The sequence below is a fragment of the Microtus ochrogaster genome, chromosome 10 (assembly GCF_000317375.1).
Source record: "Microtus ochrogaster isolate Prairie Vole_2 chromosome 10, MicOch1.0, whole genome shotgun sequence".
Classification (NCBI taxonomy): domain Eukaryota; kingdom Metazoa; phylum Chordata; class Mammalia; order Rodentia; family Cricetidae; genus Microtus; species Microtus ochrogaster.
In genome coordinates, this window is record NC_022016.1 from 54015469 (window position 1) to 54032457 (window position 16989).

Here is a 16989-nt window from a genome sequence, read left to right on the forward strand (position 1 = left end):
GGGGTGTCTCACAGATTTCTGCATTTTCAGCCCTTCCTTCTCCACTCAAACTTCTGTTTTGTCCCAAGTCAAGACGGAGGTCTGAGTCAAGATTTGCTTCTGAGAAAGTCTTGGTGACACAAGGCTGGGGAGTCAGTGACCCGCCAAATGCAGGAACTGAAACAGGGTCCTGGCAGGATTACACCAGACTCGGAGGAACCAAACAGGGTCCTGGCAGGATTACACCAGACTCGGAGGAACCACAGTCAACTTCGCAGAACTTGGAGATCCTCAGAGGTCATTGCCCGCATGTGGAAATCCGACATGGGCAGCGGCTGTTGACCAGAGCCCAGCCATCCCTCAGGGCACAATGAGAGTGCGGACAGAGGGAGTCAGAGTCTGAACTAAGTGGTCTCTGTGTCCGGGGTGGCTGTGGATGGATGGGCCAGTAGAAGCCTCAAGACCCCAGCAGGTTCCTCGACAGCACTGCCAGATCAGCAGGGAGTATGCTGGAAAGCAGATGAGGCTTAAGGACCTGCTGTTGGGGAGAGGGGCGGGAGGGTGAGGCTGGCACTAGGGAACCTGAGCTGCTGCCTGTATTGTTTCTAAAGCAATTTGCCTCTGAAGAGATCCTAACTTGGTGCCAGGAGGAGGCTACCTTCTGCAAAAATCTCAGAAGGCTTCCAAGTAGTAGCATCTCCTGGTGGGCTGGGGAAGGGGTGCTCGGAAGCAGCCTGGAACTTCATCCCGACACAGCGCATGTGGAGAGGCAGGGAGCATCTAGCCTGGGGGCTTTGTCACTGTGCCTGAGGATCCTAGACTGAGCATTTTGGCATTTTTCCTTGAGAGATAGGCAGAAGTGGCTGTCTGCCCCAGATAGGACTCAACAGACCACAGAAATGGCTCTATCCGAAACTAGCTTGGAGTGACTCATAGCAGCAGGGTGAGTCACAGCAGCTGCATCTTCAGAAGCCTCCTGGACAGGTGACCCTGCACCCCCCTATTCTCCCCTACTCTCCTCCATGTCTAGGGGCGCTACCCTACTGAAGAGTGCTGCCCCACTCACTCCAGGGTATTGCTTCCATTTTATATTAACTCAAGGCCAGGCCCCATCTCCCGAAGGTGTTATGTGGCCATCGCGGCTCTGTTCCCTGATGGCAACTGTCCTGTCCACACTGAAGAAAGCGGCTGGTCTTGAAATTCCTTTATATCATTTCACACTAAGGAAAGGAACAGGAAGTGAGGTGACAGGTACAATGCCACATAGCCTCTAACTGAGCTGGGAACTGGATGGCTCACTCCTCACCCTGGTGGGTCCTCCCAGACTATCCCACGTCTCATGGTCACCTGTGCCCAAGACCCTGACCGAGGTCATAGGAAGGCTGTGGGGAACCTAGGCCTAGACTTACCTGGACTCACACCTGTCCTCCTGCCTGCCTTGGAGGACCCAAGGACTCTGGGGAAGGAGAGAAGGTAACAGGGAGAGGGGGGAGGTGGGAAAGGAGGGAGGGGTGAGACTAAGACAGTAGGGAGAGAGAAAAGGCAGGATGAGGGGGCCAGGGAGGGGAGAGGGCGAAGAAGAAAAAAGAGGAAGTGGGGGAGAAGGAAGGAGGAAGGACATCACCCCAGAGGTCTCACCAGAGTACACCCAAGTTTCTGGGAATAAACTGCACATTTAAAGTCATTTTCATGGAAGGGAAAAAAAAGTGAACTTCCTAAATGCACTGCTCCTCCTCAGCCCAGCTTAAGAGTCAGGCCAGATGCTGACTCCCCTGGCCTGGGCCATGCACAGCTGTGGTTGGGAATGAACACTGCCTAGATTAGGGGTCCTATGATCCTGTCATCGAGCCCCACCACTGTCGAGCCACAGCTCTGGGTGAGGCAGAAATCTGCCATGGAGGGCGGTCCCGGAGGGACACAGAGGGGCAATAGCTGCCTTCAAGTGTCCCCAGGGGAGTTGTGTCCCCCTTGCCTAGATGGGAGTGAGGGATCTGGAAACAGGGCAGGCCTGGGGTAGGGTCCTGAAATTCAGAACTCAAGGATGGCACAGCGGTGGATCTGACCACCACAGCCAGCTGCCAACTGTTGGGATGCCACGCTGCCTGAAACTGACAAGCCGAGGTACCTAGCCCCGGGGGTTAGGGAGTGAACAGCTGGAGCGGGTGCCCTACCCATAGGGCAGAGTCTTCCCCAGGTGTCTGAAGATTCTGCCCACAGAGTGTCAGGTGCAATTTCCATAGGTATCCAAACTTCAAAAGTCAAATCACCCTTTCCTGCTGTTCTGCTGTGGGCTGTGATTCTAGGAGTCCACTACCAGGCAGGACCTTGGGGCCCCCAGTGAGGCACTTAGCAGAGGTGCACTTTCTCGCTTTGGTGCCCCAGGCTGCCATCCTAGCAAAGGCAGTGCTCACTTCCAGTTCTATGCCCAGCTCTGGGTCAGGGGCTGTCACGTGCCCTCCCACTGGAGGAGGAGAACGCTGTCAGATGGCTTACAGAGCTGCACGGAGACCCCAGGGCTGGGATCTGAGGCTGCCGGTTATGCAAACACTAGAGAAGCTGTTTGAGAGCTTGGGTGAAGTCGGCTAGGGCCTAGACCACTGAGCCTGGGCCTGCTCTTCTCAGGCCCGATCACTGACTGACCTCAGCAGGTGACAAGTGGGGAAATGGAGATCCCAAGAAGGCAGAGGCTCCACAGGGGTCTTAGAGCAAACCAAAACAATTGGATGTTCCAGACGTGTGAGCTTCGGGTCCCACCCCAGGCAGTGAAGGTCTGGCTGTGACATTGGGGACTCCTGGGGAGGAGAAAGGAAGAAACAAACCTTACTCTGCTTTCTGGTCCTGAAAGCCAGACCTTGAATCCTAGCGTCCTGGAGACAGTAGTGCTTGCTTTAGGTGGCAGCGCCCTCATGTGGCCAAAGCTGGTAACCACCAGAAGTCACAGGTTCTTTTGACTTGTGAATGGGTGAATTCTTTTCTGCAACTCTTTTGGGGTTTTGCCACCTCTTCAATTTTGGGTGTACACCGGGTTCCATGGAGGCTTCAGATGCCACTGAGCTGGAGTTACAGGAGGAATGAGCCTCCTCAACTAGGTGCTAAAGACGAGACTCGGGTCCTCTGGAAGAGCAGAACGCCCTCCTAACTGCTTATACCACTCCAGCTCTGGTAATTTGGGTTATTTGTTGTTGTTTTGGTAATTCGTTTTTACATCTTATTTTGTGCGTATTAATGTACCTACGTGTGGGGGCATGCATGTTCCCCACAGTGTACATGTACATGTCAGAGTCAACCCAAGGGAATCAATTCTCTTCCTTCCACCATGTAGGTCCTGGGGATCAAAACAAGTCATCAGGGTTGATAGCAAGCACCTTTACCAGCACTGAGCCATTTCACTGGCCCTTCCATGGCTCTAAAAGATAGCAACTGCTAGGTCATACAAGTAATGGCAGAGCACTGGATCCAGGGAGTCAGAAGACCCAGATAAAAGCCTGGCTGGTTATTAATGCACACGAACACCATCTCTTCTCTTCTGCTGAAACATCTACACTCCCTTCCTCCTGCTTGTCCCAAGGATGGGAGGTGGACAAAGCCTGCAGATAAAAGTCTGGCTGGTTATTAATGCACACGAACTCCATCTCTTCTCTTCTGCTGGAACATCTACACTCCCTTCCTCCTGCTTATCCCAAGGATGGGAGGTGGACAAAGCTTGCAGTCCAGCAGAGAGAGGGGGGGGGGGGCTTTCACGCAGTGGGCTGAGTGTCAGGTCAAAACGTGGGACCTCAGCTTTTGCATCTGAAATGGGCACACCAAAACTACCTTCTGTGGCCAGCAGAGTTGATGTCCAATGAGATACACTGGATAGACTTCTTTACTTAGTAACAGTTTTTGGTTGCTTAAGACCAGTCTCAGGCTGGGGAGACTGCTCAGTGGATAGAGAGCTTGTCACCCTACTGTGAGGATATGAGTTAGAATCCCCAGCGCCCATGGAAAGCCAGAAACAGGCATCCTGCACACCTGCCCTGTGGCGAGAAGAGTTACAAGAAGCTCCTGAAGCTCGCTCACGGGTGACAAAATGAAACCTGCCTCAAACAAGGCTGTAAGGATGGACAAGCAAAGGTTGTCCTCTGACCTCCATATCTGTGCAGCCGCTCATGAACCAAGCCTCCCCAACCACAACTCTGGCCTTTGGCTCACCACGTAGCCAAGACCTTGAACTCCACGTGCCAGGTGCTGGGATTGTGTGACTGTGCACCTGCTCAGTCGGTTTTGTTTTTCTGTTTCTGAGACAATCTTGTTACTGTAGTCTAAACTCAAACTCTGTATTCTCCTGCCTCAGCCTCTTAGGGTTGTGAGCCCATACATGCTCTGTGCATAGTCACCGAGTGGATGGGGAAAGAAAGAATAGGCTCCGCACCACCTCCGTTCACAGCCTCCATTCACAAGGTGTTACATAGGGGAAATGCAGGTGTTGTTTGCTACAGATGCGCTGTGCACTATTCGGCTACATAATCTCCATCTACACAACTGCTTTTGAAGAGCTTATTAATATTCAGATAGTTTCCTCTTTTACAGCAATTTGTCATTAGGGGCATGCAAGGATTAAACACTGCACTTCATCCTCACTCTAAAGACTCCTCAAACATACAAGGCTTCAAATTAGGGGCTGTCCCATTTCCAGCCAGCTCCCACATGCATTTTCCACTGAGATGCTAAAGGAAGAGCCCAAACCAAGCAAACACAAGAAAACGCAAAGAGGCTAGGAGGGCAACAGGAACCTTGAGCTGCCTGCAACACAGGCCCCAGGCTCTCCCAGAAGGGGTTCACGGACCCTCAGCACATACTGCTCTGGGAAACCACCTTAGTGGTAGGTAAGGCTGGGGTGTGGCCTAACTCCAGCTGTCCAAGCAAAATGAGGCCTTCAACTATAGAGTCGGCCTCCATTTCCAGCCCAAGGCTCACTGGCCTCCACATGTAGAGGGGACCAGATGAAATTTCAGGCGTGGCGTGGCCTTCTGAGGTGAAGAACAGCTGGGTGAAAGAAGGGTGGGCACCCTGAAGATAGGCGCTACGTCTGTGAACACAAAGGGGTTCTCAACTGAGGGTAACTGGACACAATCCTAAGTGCAGAGGATCCTGTAGGATGGCCAAGACACAGGCTTGCAGAGAAGGGCACAGGAGACCAATAGCAGAGGATTTCCAAGTCAGCTGGGGACCGATGGCAGTTTTCTCTTTCCTTCCTTCTCTCCCTCTCCCTTTTGGTTTTTAAAGACGGGGTTCTCTGTGTAGCCCTGACTGTCCTGGACTGTCCTGGAACTGATATTGCAGACCAGGCTAGCCTCTAACTAAGAGATCTGCTTTCCTCTGCTGGGATTAAAGCCACCAGCCCTGGCTGGCAGTTTCCTCTTAACTGAAACAGTTCCTCCAGGAGTCTCCGGAGCAAAAGGCTAAATCCAGGAAAGGGAACACTGAGAAGGCACCTCCCCAGCTTCCTCTATGCTCAGGGCTGCAGCATTTGGGGTAGAGGAGCTTGCTTTGTGGTGATGCCGCTGTGTTCAAGACTGCTCTCATGAGTAACCAACCCATCAATAAATATTCACTGCTTCACCAAGCTGGATTCTGGTGCAATTGTTAATTTTGTCTACAGTGGGTCCCCTTTCTGGGTTGACCAGGTGTACTTTGGGGGGGGGGGGGAGATGAGACAGGGTTTTTCTCTGTTGCTTTGGAGCCTGTCCTGGAATTAGCTCTTGTGGACCAGGTTGGCACTGAGCTCACAGAGATCTGCCTGCATCTGCCTCAAGAGTGCTGGGATTAAAGGTGTGCACCATCACTGCCTGGCTGACCAGGTGCACTTGTGCATGTGTCTCACAACATGGGAAAGCCAGGCTTTGTACAAGGTAGACCGAACTCAACCTCTCAGATCGAGTCAGACTCAGGAGCCATCAGTTCCAACCCCAGTTTACCACGCCACCCTTCCTGCCTGCCCTAGGGGCAACAGCGAGGCCAGGCTGGAACAGGGCTCCCGTGAGCAGGTGTGGAGAGAACAGCACAAATACCAAATTCAGATTCCAAAGTTCTGTATTTTTTTCAAAATAAAGATCACACATTGTTTAGAGACAATCTACACAAGAGTTACAAAAAATAGTTGCCCAGGCATAAGCATACACAGGTTTGTTAATTATACACATATGGTTACAAGTGTGCTTGCAAAAAGTTCATTGGAAATATACACAAGGCTCTGGAAATGTACACCGTGTAGTGTTACAGTCTATATTCAAACGAGGATTGACAGTATGTTACATTCACTTACAAGTAGACAAAATGCAAAATACAGCTCATCTGTACAAAACGGAGGGCGAGTCACTTTACAAGGGAGGCGCTGAGCGGGGAAGGGCAGGCGAAACTTCTGCACGTCCTTTCTTGACTGTCACAAAATAAGCAAAACATTTTTTTAGGATTAAAAAAAAAGAACACTAGTGTGAACTGAATCATCTGAAGTAACATTTAGAAAGGCTCTCGCTACCATCTTGACTAGCTGACAAAAAAACCAAGCTATCTTTTTCTTTTTAAACATTAACTAGGCTGTATAAAGAACATTTATTCTCTCAAAAGAAAAAAATTTACTTCTGGTTGAAATTACAATTTACAATATACAACACTATCTGCTACGACCATAAAAGGTGGATATACACTGAGTGCATGGGGGGAGGGGCGCTGATTCTCTTTTCTTACCAAAAAAACGTGTTCATGTTGATTCAAACTTCTCCACATTTACATTACAGGTATACAAATGTACAATTGTACAATCAAAAGGATGTCCGACTACTAGGGTACATTATAGATACAGATTAGACATCAAAACAGGAAATACTACAAATCCGTATATATGCAAAAGTCTACACAAGTATACACTATGTATCTATAGAAGCAAGACCAGGAGCAGAGCTGGGTTTTCACTCATGCTAGATAATCAGATTCTGCTTCTCAGTGTTCACAGAGAGCAACCCCAGGGCCCCAACCACTGGCCTTGGGCCTCTGTGACTCCTCCTCCACCTGGATCTGTGGCCACCATCTTCCTCAGCATGAGGTCATCTCCAAAAAGAGTGTCATGAACTCTGTGTCACAGGCTGATGCTTTAACGACTCTGAAACGTTCCCATTTCATATGTATATATATGTATATATATATATTTTATAAACAGTGTTAAATGCCAGTTTGGGGTCATTTAACTAAAATTCAAATTTCTCAGTTTTGTTTTTTGTTTTTTTAATAAAATGAGGAGGTCGGGAAGAGCTATTTGCAAAACTTGCCACAAGGCAAATGAGTTAAAAACCTTTTTTTGTCTTTTTTTAAACTTTTTTTTTGTTAAACCAACCACCCTGAAAGTGTCCACATGTGGAATATAGATACAACATAAAACAAAACATGTGGCCTCCCATGTACACTGATTACCTATGTACAAGTTCCTATACACCAGTAAACAGCAGGGCAATTAGTCAATTAAAAAAAATAATTAGTACATGTGTAATAAAATGAAATTTACAAAGGCCTTTCCACGGATGGATCTGATTCCTTTTGGAGGAGGGAGTAATCCCGGAGCAACCGTTGCCCACTTCTGACTCTACTCTGGGCATTTCTGGTTGCTGGTTGGATCTGCCAGGGTCAGTGAGGTCAGCGGGACGGGGATGGGTGCACTGCTCAGATGATACCATTAGGGGGGCCACACATGGGCCCCAAGTCCACACCATTCTTCATGTAGTACTTCTCCAGCTTGGCCAGGATGTGCTTGCCATAGGTGTACTTTCGAAGCGTCGCGATGTGTGGCCGGATCTAAAGAGGACAGTGTGTGTTACACAGGCCAGAGAGGCCTCAGATGTTGCCAGCACCTTCCCAGATATGGACTGCATGGTGCACATTTCACCCCACAAAGGTATCTTTGTCCTCTTATTGCTAGAAGCCATGAGATAAAGACAGGAGCTCTTGCCCTAAGCACTGACACAGGACAGGGAACCCACCCAGGGCAGAACAGCACCTTAGCACAGAAATCCAAGCTGTCCTGGAAGCTGGGGATTCCTTGGGGAACCATTCACTTAAACTCACCACCTGATCCCTGGTTCTCCAAGGCACAGGGTTTCTTCCAGTTAACAGTGACCAACTGCGCTGGCTAGTTTTTAATGTCAACTTTACAAAAATTAGAGTCATTTTGGAAGAGGGAACCTCAATCGAGAAAATACCCCCACCTGACTGGCCTGTGGGCAAATCTGTGGTGCATTTTCTTGTGCACTGGTGGTCCTTCATGCTATAAGCAAGCAGGCTGAGCAAATTACTGGGAGCAAGCCAACAGGCAGCACTCTTCCATGGTTCCTTAATCAGCCCGATTCCAGGCTCCTGCCCTGACTTCCCTGACTGATGAACAAACTATAAGATGAGGCAATCCTTTCTCTTTGTGTTGCTTTGGTTATACTGTTTAACCACAGTAATAGAAACACTAAGTCAGACAGAATTTGGTACCAGGTCAGGGGTACTGCTGTGACAGAATGTTTTATGGTAGCACCCAAAGTTTGGGCTGGAAAAGCCATTGTGTGCTCAGAGCTCAGTGGGATTCTGTGGGAACCTGTGAGCAGTCCAGGTGATAAAGACCTGGCTTGTGAAGCTTCAGGGGAAAGCAAAGGCTCTATTAGGACCATTCAAGTGACACTCAAATTCACCACTAACGCTAAACATTTGCTTTGCTGGTACATTGCTACTGACTAGCTGGGGCTATGATTAAGGAGACCAGCACCAGTGAACTCAAATCTTCCAAGAGTATTTCCACAGAAGGTGGAGTCCAGAAAGGGCCAATAGGGTACACGTCATGCTGCAGATAACCTTGATAATGTTTAAAGACTCTTCCAGGTGGTATTGGTTTTAAAGGGGTCATGGTGAGAAGGTGAAGCTTGCACTATGAGGATAAAAGGCCACTGGTGAAGGTGCAGGCTGAGTGGCAGTGAAGACTGAAGGAATCATGAGAGAAGTTGAGACTTGGCACCAATGTGGCAGGGTCAGAATCCTTGAAGAGTACCCAGGAGGGGTTGGTGGTAAAGGTGGATCCCAACAAAGACACCCTAGCATTTTGGAGATGCCAGTGCCATGGGATGACTGCCTAGAACAGCAGCAGCTGTGCAGTGGAGCCAACCTGAGCCTAGGAGATATACTGTAGGGGCTGTGGATAGCTGTTGAAGCCTCCTGGAGGAACCCAAGGATCCCGGTATTGAGTCCTACAAGTCTGACGCTGAGCTTTACACTGCTGGACTGTGGTTTTGCCCTGGTTCTTCCCTCTCAGAATAAGAAAGTATTTAACTTATTCTGATTTTATAGGAGCCCACAATTAAGAGACTCTGGATATTTTAAAGAAATTAGATTTTCAAAGTATTTGTAAAGATCACAGAGGTTTAAAAAACTGAGATTTTTTTTTTATATTGTGAGCTTAGTATTAATATGAGCTCCTAGGGATAAACAGGAAAGGAAAGGTTACACTTTACAAGTAATGTGTAAAGGTGACAAGGGGTTGATTATGCTAGCTAGTTTTTATGTCAACTTGATAAAGCTAAAGTTATTTTAGAAGAGGGAACCTCGATTGAGAAAATGCCCCCACCTGATTGGCCTGTGAGCAAGACTGTGATGCATTTTGTTGATTGATGACTGATGAGGGAGGACCCAGCCCACTGTGGCTGGTACCACCCATGGGCAGGTAGGTGGTCCTGGGTGCTATAAGCAATCAGGCTGAGCAAGCCAAGCCAGCAAGCAGCGTTCCTCCATTGCCTCTCTGTATCAGTTCCTGCCCTGAATTCCTTCAATAATAGAGTAGACCAAGAGTTTTTAAAGATGAAATAAATCTTTTCCTTCCCAAGATACTTTTGGTCATTGTGTTTACCACAGCAACAGAAACCTTAATACACCAATAAATAAATAAGTATATAAATAAAAAGGGAAAGACAGACAGAAACAAAGGAAGGAAGATTGACACTGTGCCAGAGCAGCTGAGAAAAAGATACAGAGTGGTTCTGCAGTTCAGCCAAAGACAAATTAGGAATAAAGAATAGTATAGGTATTTCACCCCAAAGATTCACTCTTCCTATTACTTGTGACACATCACTGGCATCAGTCCCTTCCCACACACGTGCTCCTCCAACCTAGAGAGCTCTGATCACTCCTGTGTGCACTCTCGTGGCCCCTGCCCTAGACCTGTTCCTGTGCACACAGCTCACTTGAGGGGCCTTCACTTAAAGCTCAGGGGCCATGCTATACACTTAGCAGTGCTGGCTCCCCTCTGCTTGCCTACTAATCTTTCCATACAGAAAATAGAAGATGGTGGAGGGGCACTTTAACAATGTTCCCAACAAAAATTCACACTGCTCACAAACCTCAAGGAGCACCATGCCAGGAGACAGGTGGCAGCCCATCTTGAAGCCTATAAAGCCAGCAGTTTGTCTGCCTAAGTGTAAGCTCAGAGTAAGGAAGGGCCAAGGAGCTCTAGAAACTGCTATGAACCCACACAGAACACAGGCTAGGAAACCGCACACCTCCTCCTGGCACCTTCAGTGACAATGGCTGAAAACAAAGGGGTCTGGGCGCTAAGTAGCAATCTACATACCTTCCCAAGCTTGCCTATCAAAAGGATCCAGGTGTGCTGCAGCCCCAGATGTGGTAAGGGCCATGTCCTCAACAAGGGCTTCTCTCACTAAACCCCCAGCCTTGAGCACTCCTTCCCTTCCCTCTCCTCTGACCCCACCCCCACTCTCCTCAGCTTTGCTGCACTCCATTTTTAACCTGGACTAGTAAGGCATGAGGTGCTACTTTCCACTCTTCTAACACAAACCCTATTGGTGAGAGAGCCGTTCCTGGCCCTCCCTCTCCTTTTGATTCTAGCTTACACTGACCACTTCTCTTCAATCTGAAAAATGCTACCAGCTATTATATTAGCTCAGCTGTTTTCATGGCTTCCCCTACTCCAAATTACAGTGGTGGCACAATAGTCCTGGGCTTGAGTGTTTGCTCCATGGGTAAATCACTTGCTACCAAGCCTGACATGCTTTGAACCCACATAGAAGGAAGAAAAAAATTGACTCCAGCAATAAACTGTCTTTTGACCTTCTCATGCAGGCTGAAGCACACACATAAAGTGAAGTAAATAAAAAAGTATTAAACAGAGTCTTCTCTCAGGTCCCTAGTCTTCATTACTGTGGCCTCTTCCTTAAAGGGCCCTCTTTCTAACCATGCACTCTGCAAGCACCACTCCACCATACTCTATTCTCTTCCCTGCTTTTCCTGGCTTTCCCGTGCCTATGAGCACAGTCCCTCAGTGACCAGGACAACGCAGTTCTGAGGATCTGCCTATCGCCACAGGTTTAATTATTTGCTTCAGCAACACCTGTGCTTCCAGCTCCTGCCTGCGACGTGCTACCATACCGCCTCCTACACACTGCCACATCGCCTCCTAGCACCTCCACATGCAACAAACTGCAAGATGCACCCCAAGTGCCCAGGGCTCCACCAACCTTCAACTGCCAACATCTACACCACTGGCTGGTAGTTCAATGGGTTTGAATCAGAGCTGGTGGGATTCTGCCTGGCTCAGAACGAGTCCATAATAAAGATTCTCATTATCGGACTTTGTCCTCAGTGAGGGCAAGTGGGTCATCATTGCCAGACAACAGCAACCCCTCCACTGAGAAGGCTGGGGGAGCTCAGAGCACAGAGGCTGAGGGGTGCAGGCCAGAGGCCTTGGCACCACCTGGCACAAGCAGTTGCAATGTGCTTTCCCTACCTGTGGGGCTCTTGGATGATTCCCCTATCAACTCCCACTCGCAGCAGCTAGTTTTCCGGGCCTCTGTTCCCTTTCTCCTGTCTAACTATCCTAGCCTTGATTCTGCATGGGTTGGGTGAGGGCTTCCTCCATGGGCAGCACCATTTTCCACTGTCCTGTCCACACTGTGGGTCAGCAGCAAGGACCAGGCCTTTGCAGGAAAGTATGATGGGATCAGTGAACACAAAAAACAAGAAAAGGAGACACAGGAAGTAGACTACCCTGAACTGATGAGATGATCTCAGAGACCAGGGAAGGAATTATCTCACAAAAATATGTTCTCACTCACAGCCAAGTGTGATAGCATGTCTGTGATTCCAGCAATTAGGACCATAGGTTTTTTTTGTTTTGTTTTGTTCTGGTTTTTTTTTGTTTTTTCGAGACAGGGTTTCTCTGTGGCTTTGGAGCCTGTCCTGGAGCCAGTCCTGCAGACCAGGCTGGTCTCGAACTCACAGAGATCCGCCTGCCTCTGCCTCCCGAGTGCTGGGATTAAAGGCGTGCGCCACCACCGCCCGGCCTAGAACCATAGTTTTAAGGCTAGCCTGGGCTAAGCAACGAAGCTCTGTCAACAAACCAACCCCCCTAAACAAATAAACAAACAAGGGCCAAGATGTGGCTTAGTGGCTGAATGCTAGTTTAGGCTGCACCAGGCCTGGGTTCAGCCCTCAAAACAATATTCAAAAACAGGAAATATGCTTCTCACAGACCAACAGGATGGCTATGTGAGTAAAGGCCACTTGCCATGAAACCTGACCACATCACTGTGACCTAGACATGCACCACAGCACAATCACACACTAAAGAGGTGTCAAAAACACTGCAGGCAGGCAGTGCACAGGGTCCCATGCTGACAAATACCCAAACCCCTAATAGGGGGAAAAAAGTTTAAAACAAAACAAAAACCAGAACCAGGACTCCCATACTGTGAGTTGAGGAAAGAAGTGACAAACACAGAGAGACCATAGTGATCCCACACAGTGAGAGGAGGAAGCACAGAACAAGTCTGGTATAGCAACACAAAGAAGCCCACTGTCTACTATCTGCTATATCTGAACATGGTCCACCTGGTCCTTCTCCCACTCTGGGCTGGCACCCAATGTGCTTACCTTGTGCATGACAATCTTCCGCTGACCTGGCTCGGCCACATCGATCATCTTCTGGACCACATAGTTGGCATACTGATCCTTCATCATGGTGTATAAGGCACTGTGGGGACCGTCATTCATGGTGCACACCTCATCGATGAGTACAGCACGCTCTGTACGTGAGGCGTGAGTGACACACTTCTCCACAACATTGCTGTCACGAGGAAAATTAGGAAGAACAATCAGATAAGATCCCCACTTAGGCTGTGTGTTTTAGGATGGAAAATGAGGGAAGAGATGGTACGTATGGGAATTCATTTGCCCAAGGTCTGGCTCTGTAATGTTCTTTTTTGGTCTTAACCCTGGGGTGTCCAACAGTGAATCACCTGAGCCCCAGTGTTCTATGAGAGGGGCCCTGACCTGCTGGCAGATGATAGTAATAAGCTTGCAAAGTTCATAGCGAGATTCACAGCAGAGATTTCTAATAGCTCAACTCTTTTACAATCACTACTTCAACTCACACCAAGACTTATGATGCTGTCCTTGCATCTGTAAGCTCAGGCTCAACAACAAAACTCCTTTGGTCATACCAGACACTGGGCCATGGCGGGAGATCTGAGCTCAGTGAAGGAACTTCAAGCAGGAGCACAGCACTTCGGCAGTTCAGAAGCACAGAAGGCCCTGCCTTCTGTCATCACTTGTGAACACTTAGCACAGTTTTCTAACATGAAGTGTCAGTCACCACACAGTGAGTGATTCCTCACCTCAGTCCCAGGGGCACAAATTAACAACAGAGTATGCCAGCCAGATAGTGGTGGTGAACATCTTTAATTGCAGCACTCAGGAGGCAGAGGCAGGTGAACTTCTGTGAGTTCTAAGATAACTGAGGATACACAAATAAACCCTATCCCAAAAATAAACAAAAAGGATGTGCTGTGTGCACTGCTGTTACTGAGCCCAAGACTCAGCAGCAGTCAGTACATGGGAGTTGGTGAAAGTTGAGGCTTTGCCAAGGGCTCAAAGAGGAGAGAGCTCTAGGTCCCAAACCCTCAAGGAGAAAAGGCTAACGAGAGGCCAAACCCACCAAAACAGACCATACTCAGTAAGCACAACTGCAAAAGAGATCCTCAGATCCTCATGCAGGCACGCTGCCCGTTGGCTTCTCTAGACTAAGTTATACTAAGTGCTTTGATTTAGGCTGCTCATAATTTAGTACTCACAGAGCTCATAAATTAATAGACAAGCTAGATGGCATGGTGGATAAATGTGCTTACACTGCCAAGCATGAAGACCTGAGTTATTTCTCTGGAACCACAGGATAGGAAAGAACCTAATCTACTCTAGCAAGTTGTCATCCAAGCTCCACATGGATACTATGAAATGTACATGCTCAATCAAGTACATACACACAGAATTGTAAGAAATGATTTTTTTACAACAGATCTCACTAATTGAAAGCAATTATTAATGAACATCAATATAAACCCCTGACCAAAAAAAAAAAAAAAAAAAAAAAAAAAAAAAAAAAAAAAAAAAAAGCTATGAAGGTGGGAAAAAAAAAAAATCACACGAAATTGCTAAGAAGAAAATCCTAGAAAACTACTCAGCGCTATGTTCCCTAAGCAGTGAGAAGGAGTGAACCCTGCTCAGAAGAACACCCAGCTAAGGCACAGAGCTGGAATTTTCCAAGCCTGATGCTCTGAAGCTGAGAAGTTGAGGCCTGTGCAGATCTGGCAACTTGCCCGTCTCGGGCCATAGATGAAGGCGAGTGGAGGCTATCTCACAATGCCCACCACCAAGGTAGGAAACACACAGGAGATTTCAGTGGCTACTCCAAAGGAGTGGAAAGAACTTTTAAGGAAATGTCTTTGAAGCCACACTTGGTATACTTCTTGACTTTTAAAGCAGGTAATACACATGGCTTCGTATGTAACTGTACTCGAGGCTATGACCAGCAAACTGAAGCTGTACGATGGAAAAAGAGCCAGCTCCCACAAGCTACCCTCTAACTTCCACATGTGCACAGTGTACAGTGCACGAGCACACAGACAAATGCCCACAAATAAACAAATAAGCAAGTATAAAAATTAGAGAGAAAGTATTGCGAAATAATCTTTTTGTACACTGTGAAGATGTGCCACTCAGACTGCTTTAATATAAAGTTGAAAGGCCAATAGCTAGACAGGATTCCCAGGCACAGAGGATGCTGGGAAGAAGGGCAGGTGTCAGAACATAGAACAAGCAGGACAAGCATTACAAAGTAAAGGCAACTGAACCTCATAAAAGAATATAGATCAGGGGCTGGAGAGATGGCTCAGTGGTTAAGAGCATTGCCTGCTCTTCCAAAGGTCCTGAGTTCAATTCCCAGCAACCACATGGTGGCTCACAACCATCTGTAAAGAGGTCTAGTGCCCTCTTCCGGCCTGCAGGCATACACACAGACAGAATATTGTATACATAATAAATAAAATAAATATTTAAAAAAGAATACAGATCAAAAGAAATGGGTTAATTTAAGTTATAAGAGCTACTCAGAAACAATCCTAAGCTACAAGACAAACCTTCATAATTAATAGTAAGTCTACATGTAATGATTTGGGAGCTGGCTGGTGGGACAGAGAAATGCCTAACAACAAAAAGACTCTGCAGCTGAAATACTACCCAATCCTCACTTCCCAGAGCACAGACCTTGCAAATTTGTGCTGACTCAATACAAGTACATTGCCTCGGATCTCTGCTACAATTTTGCTTTTATCCTCAGGACGACCATGCTCCAGTACATGTTGGATTACATAATTTCCATACTGATCCTATTTGAGAAGCAACAAAACAAAGAAAATATACATAAATAACAGTTTCTGGGTTACTAGGTTCTCCATATAATTAATATATATCACTCATGTAGCACTGTGACAGCTTATCTAAGGATGAAGGAACCTGCAACAATTTTTTTTTTTTTGGTTTTTTTCGAGACAGGGTAAAATGGACAGTAGTAAAATTATTCCCTCTCATTACAAAACGAGAACACATTATATTTATACACCTACTTCCTAGCTAACTTCTTCACAAGAAAGTAGGCCTATATTATTTCAGAATGGGGGAAGGAGTGTTTGGGGAAAAAATATTTCCTATTAGAATAGAGGTTGCAAAAAGCTTGCATCTTTCTGGAGATCTGCATCCAACAAAACAATTGGGATTCATTATTTTATCAGCAACAGAAGCAAATCCCAAAAGAATCAACTAGTACACTTGGCTTGTGTGGCCAATGGAGCAGAGACCCAGAGGTACACAATTAAGGGCAGACTCCAAATCAGAGGTCAGGGCTTCAAATCATTGCCTATTTTTCATGAAACACAAACTGGGCTGTGATGAACACAAGCTCCAAAGATCTGAAGTACACTGATGATATGTTGATACTTTCTGCTAACAAAACACACACTCTGGGCCTACAAGAGCACATAAGGGTCTGCAGTAGTACCTGCACAAGCTGTTCCGTGTGCTGGTGAAGCTCCTCAAGGATAGGGAGAGTCTGGTCAGGGAGACAGTGCTCTAGGATCCTCTGAATCACCCTGCAGCCATAAGGGTGAGTAGACAAAGCAAATACCTAGAGCAGAAAGATCCAAGACAGTATTGTTACTTTATTACCCCACTCCTCTGCTTCACAGATAAGTTTAAACCCACTATGAGCTAATAAACCATTTCTTGGGTTGTTTTAGGAATTCATATATGTGTATAAATTAGCTAAAATGAACTCTTCCAAGAAGTCTAAAAATGAATCAGAAAAGGAGTCAAGGTATTAAAAAATCCACTTAGTCAAGAATCAAGAGCATCACCAGGCAGTGGTGGCATACATCATTAATCCCAGCTCTCCGAAGGTAGAGAGGTAGGCAGATTTCTAAAGTCAAGGTTAGCCTGGTCTACAAAGTGAGTCCCAGGACAGCCAGAGCTACACAGAGAAATCTTGTCATGAAAAATTAAAAATGAATCAAGAGCCGGGTGGTGGTGGCGCACGCCTTTAATCCCAGCACTTGGGAGGCAGAGGCAGGCGGATCTCTGTGAGTTCGAGACCAGCCTGGTCTACAAGAG

General features: G+C 47.3%; 1 protein-coding gene and 1 non-coding gene across 13 annotated transcripts in view; both read right to left on the reverse strand.

The window, feature by feature from the left end:
- Window positions 1-6033: 6033 nt before the first annotated feature.
- Window positions 6034-16989, reverse strand: part of Pum1 (pumilio RNA binding family member 1) — a 117358-nt gene continuing 106402 nt past the window's right edge. For all 12 annotated transcript variants that reach the window (XM_026781874.1, XM_013348397.2, XM_013348396.2 and 9 more), the window contains 4 exons: window positions 16382-16507; window positions 15592-15713; window positions 12925-13117; window positions 6034-7803 (listed from right to left, as the gene is read on the reverse strand). In XM_026781874.1, the coding sequence (XP_026637675.1) occupies window positions 7672-7803; window positions 12925-13117; window positions 15592-15713; window positions 16382-16507 (573 nt within the window). In that variant the 3' untranslated portion in view covers window positions 6034-7671. The remainder of the gene's footprint in view (window positions 7804-12924; window positions 13118-15591; window positions 15714-16381; window positions 16508-16989) is intronic.
- LOC113456715 lies at window positions 11581-11663 on the reverse strand. The gene has a single exon (XR_003377465.1). It is a non-coding gene; the product is annotated as a small nucleolar RNA SNORD103/SNORD85 (small nucleolar RNA).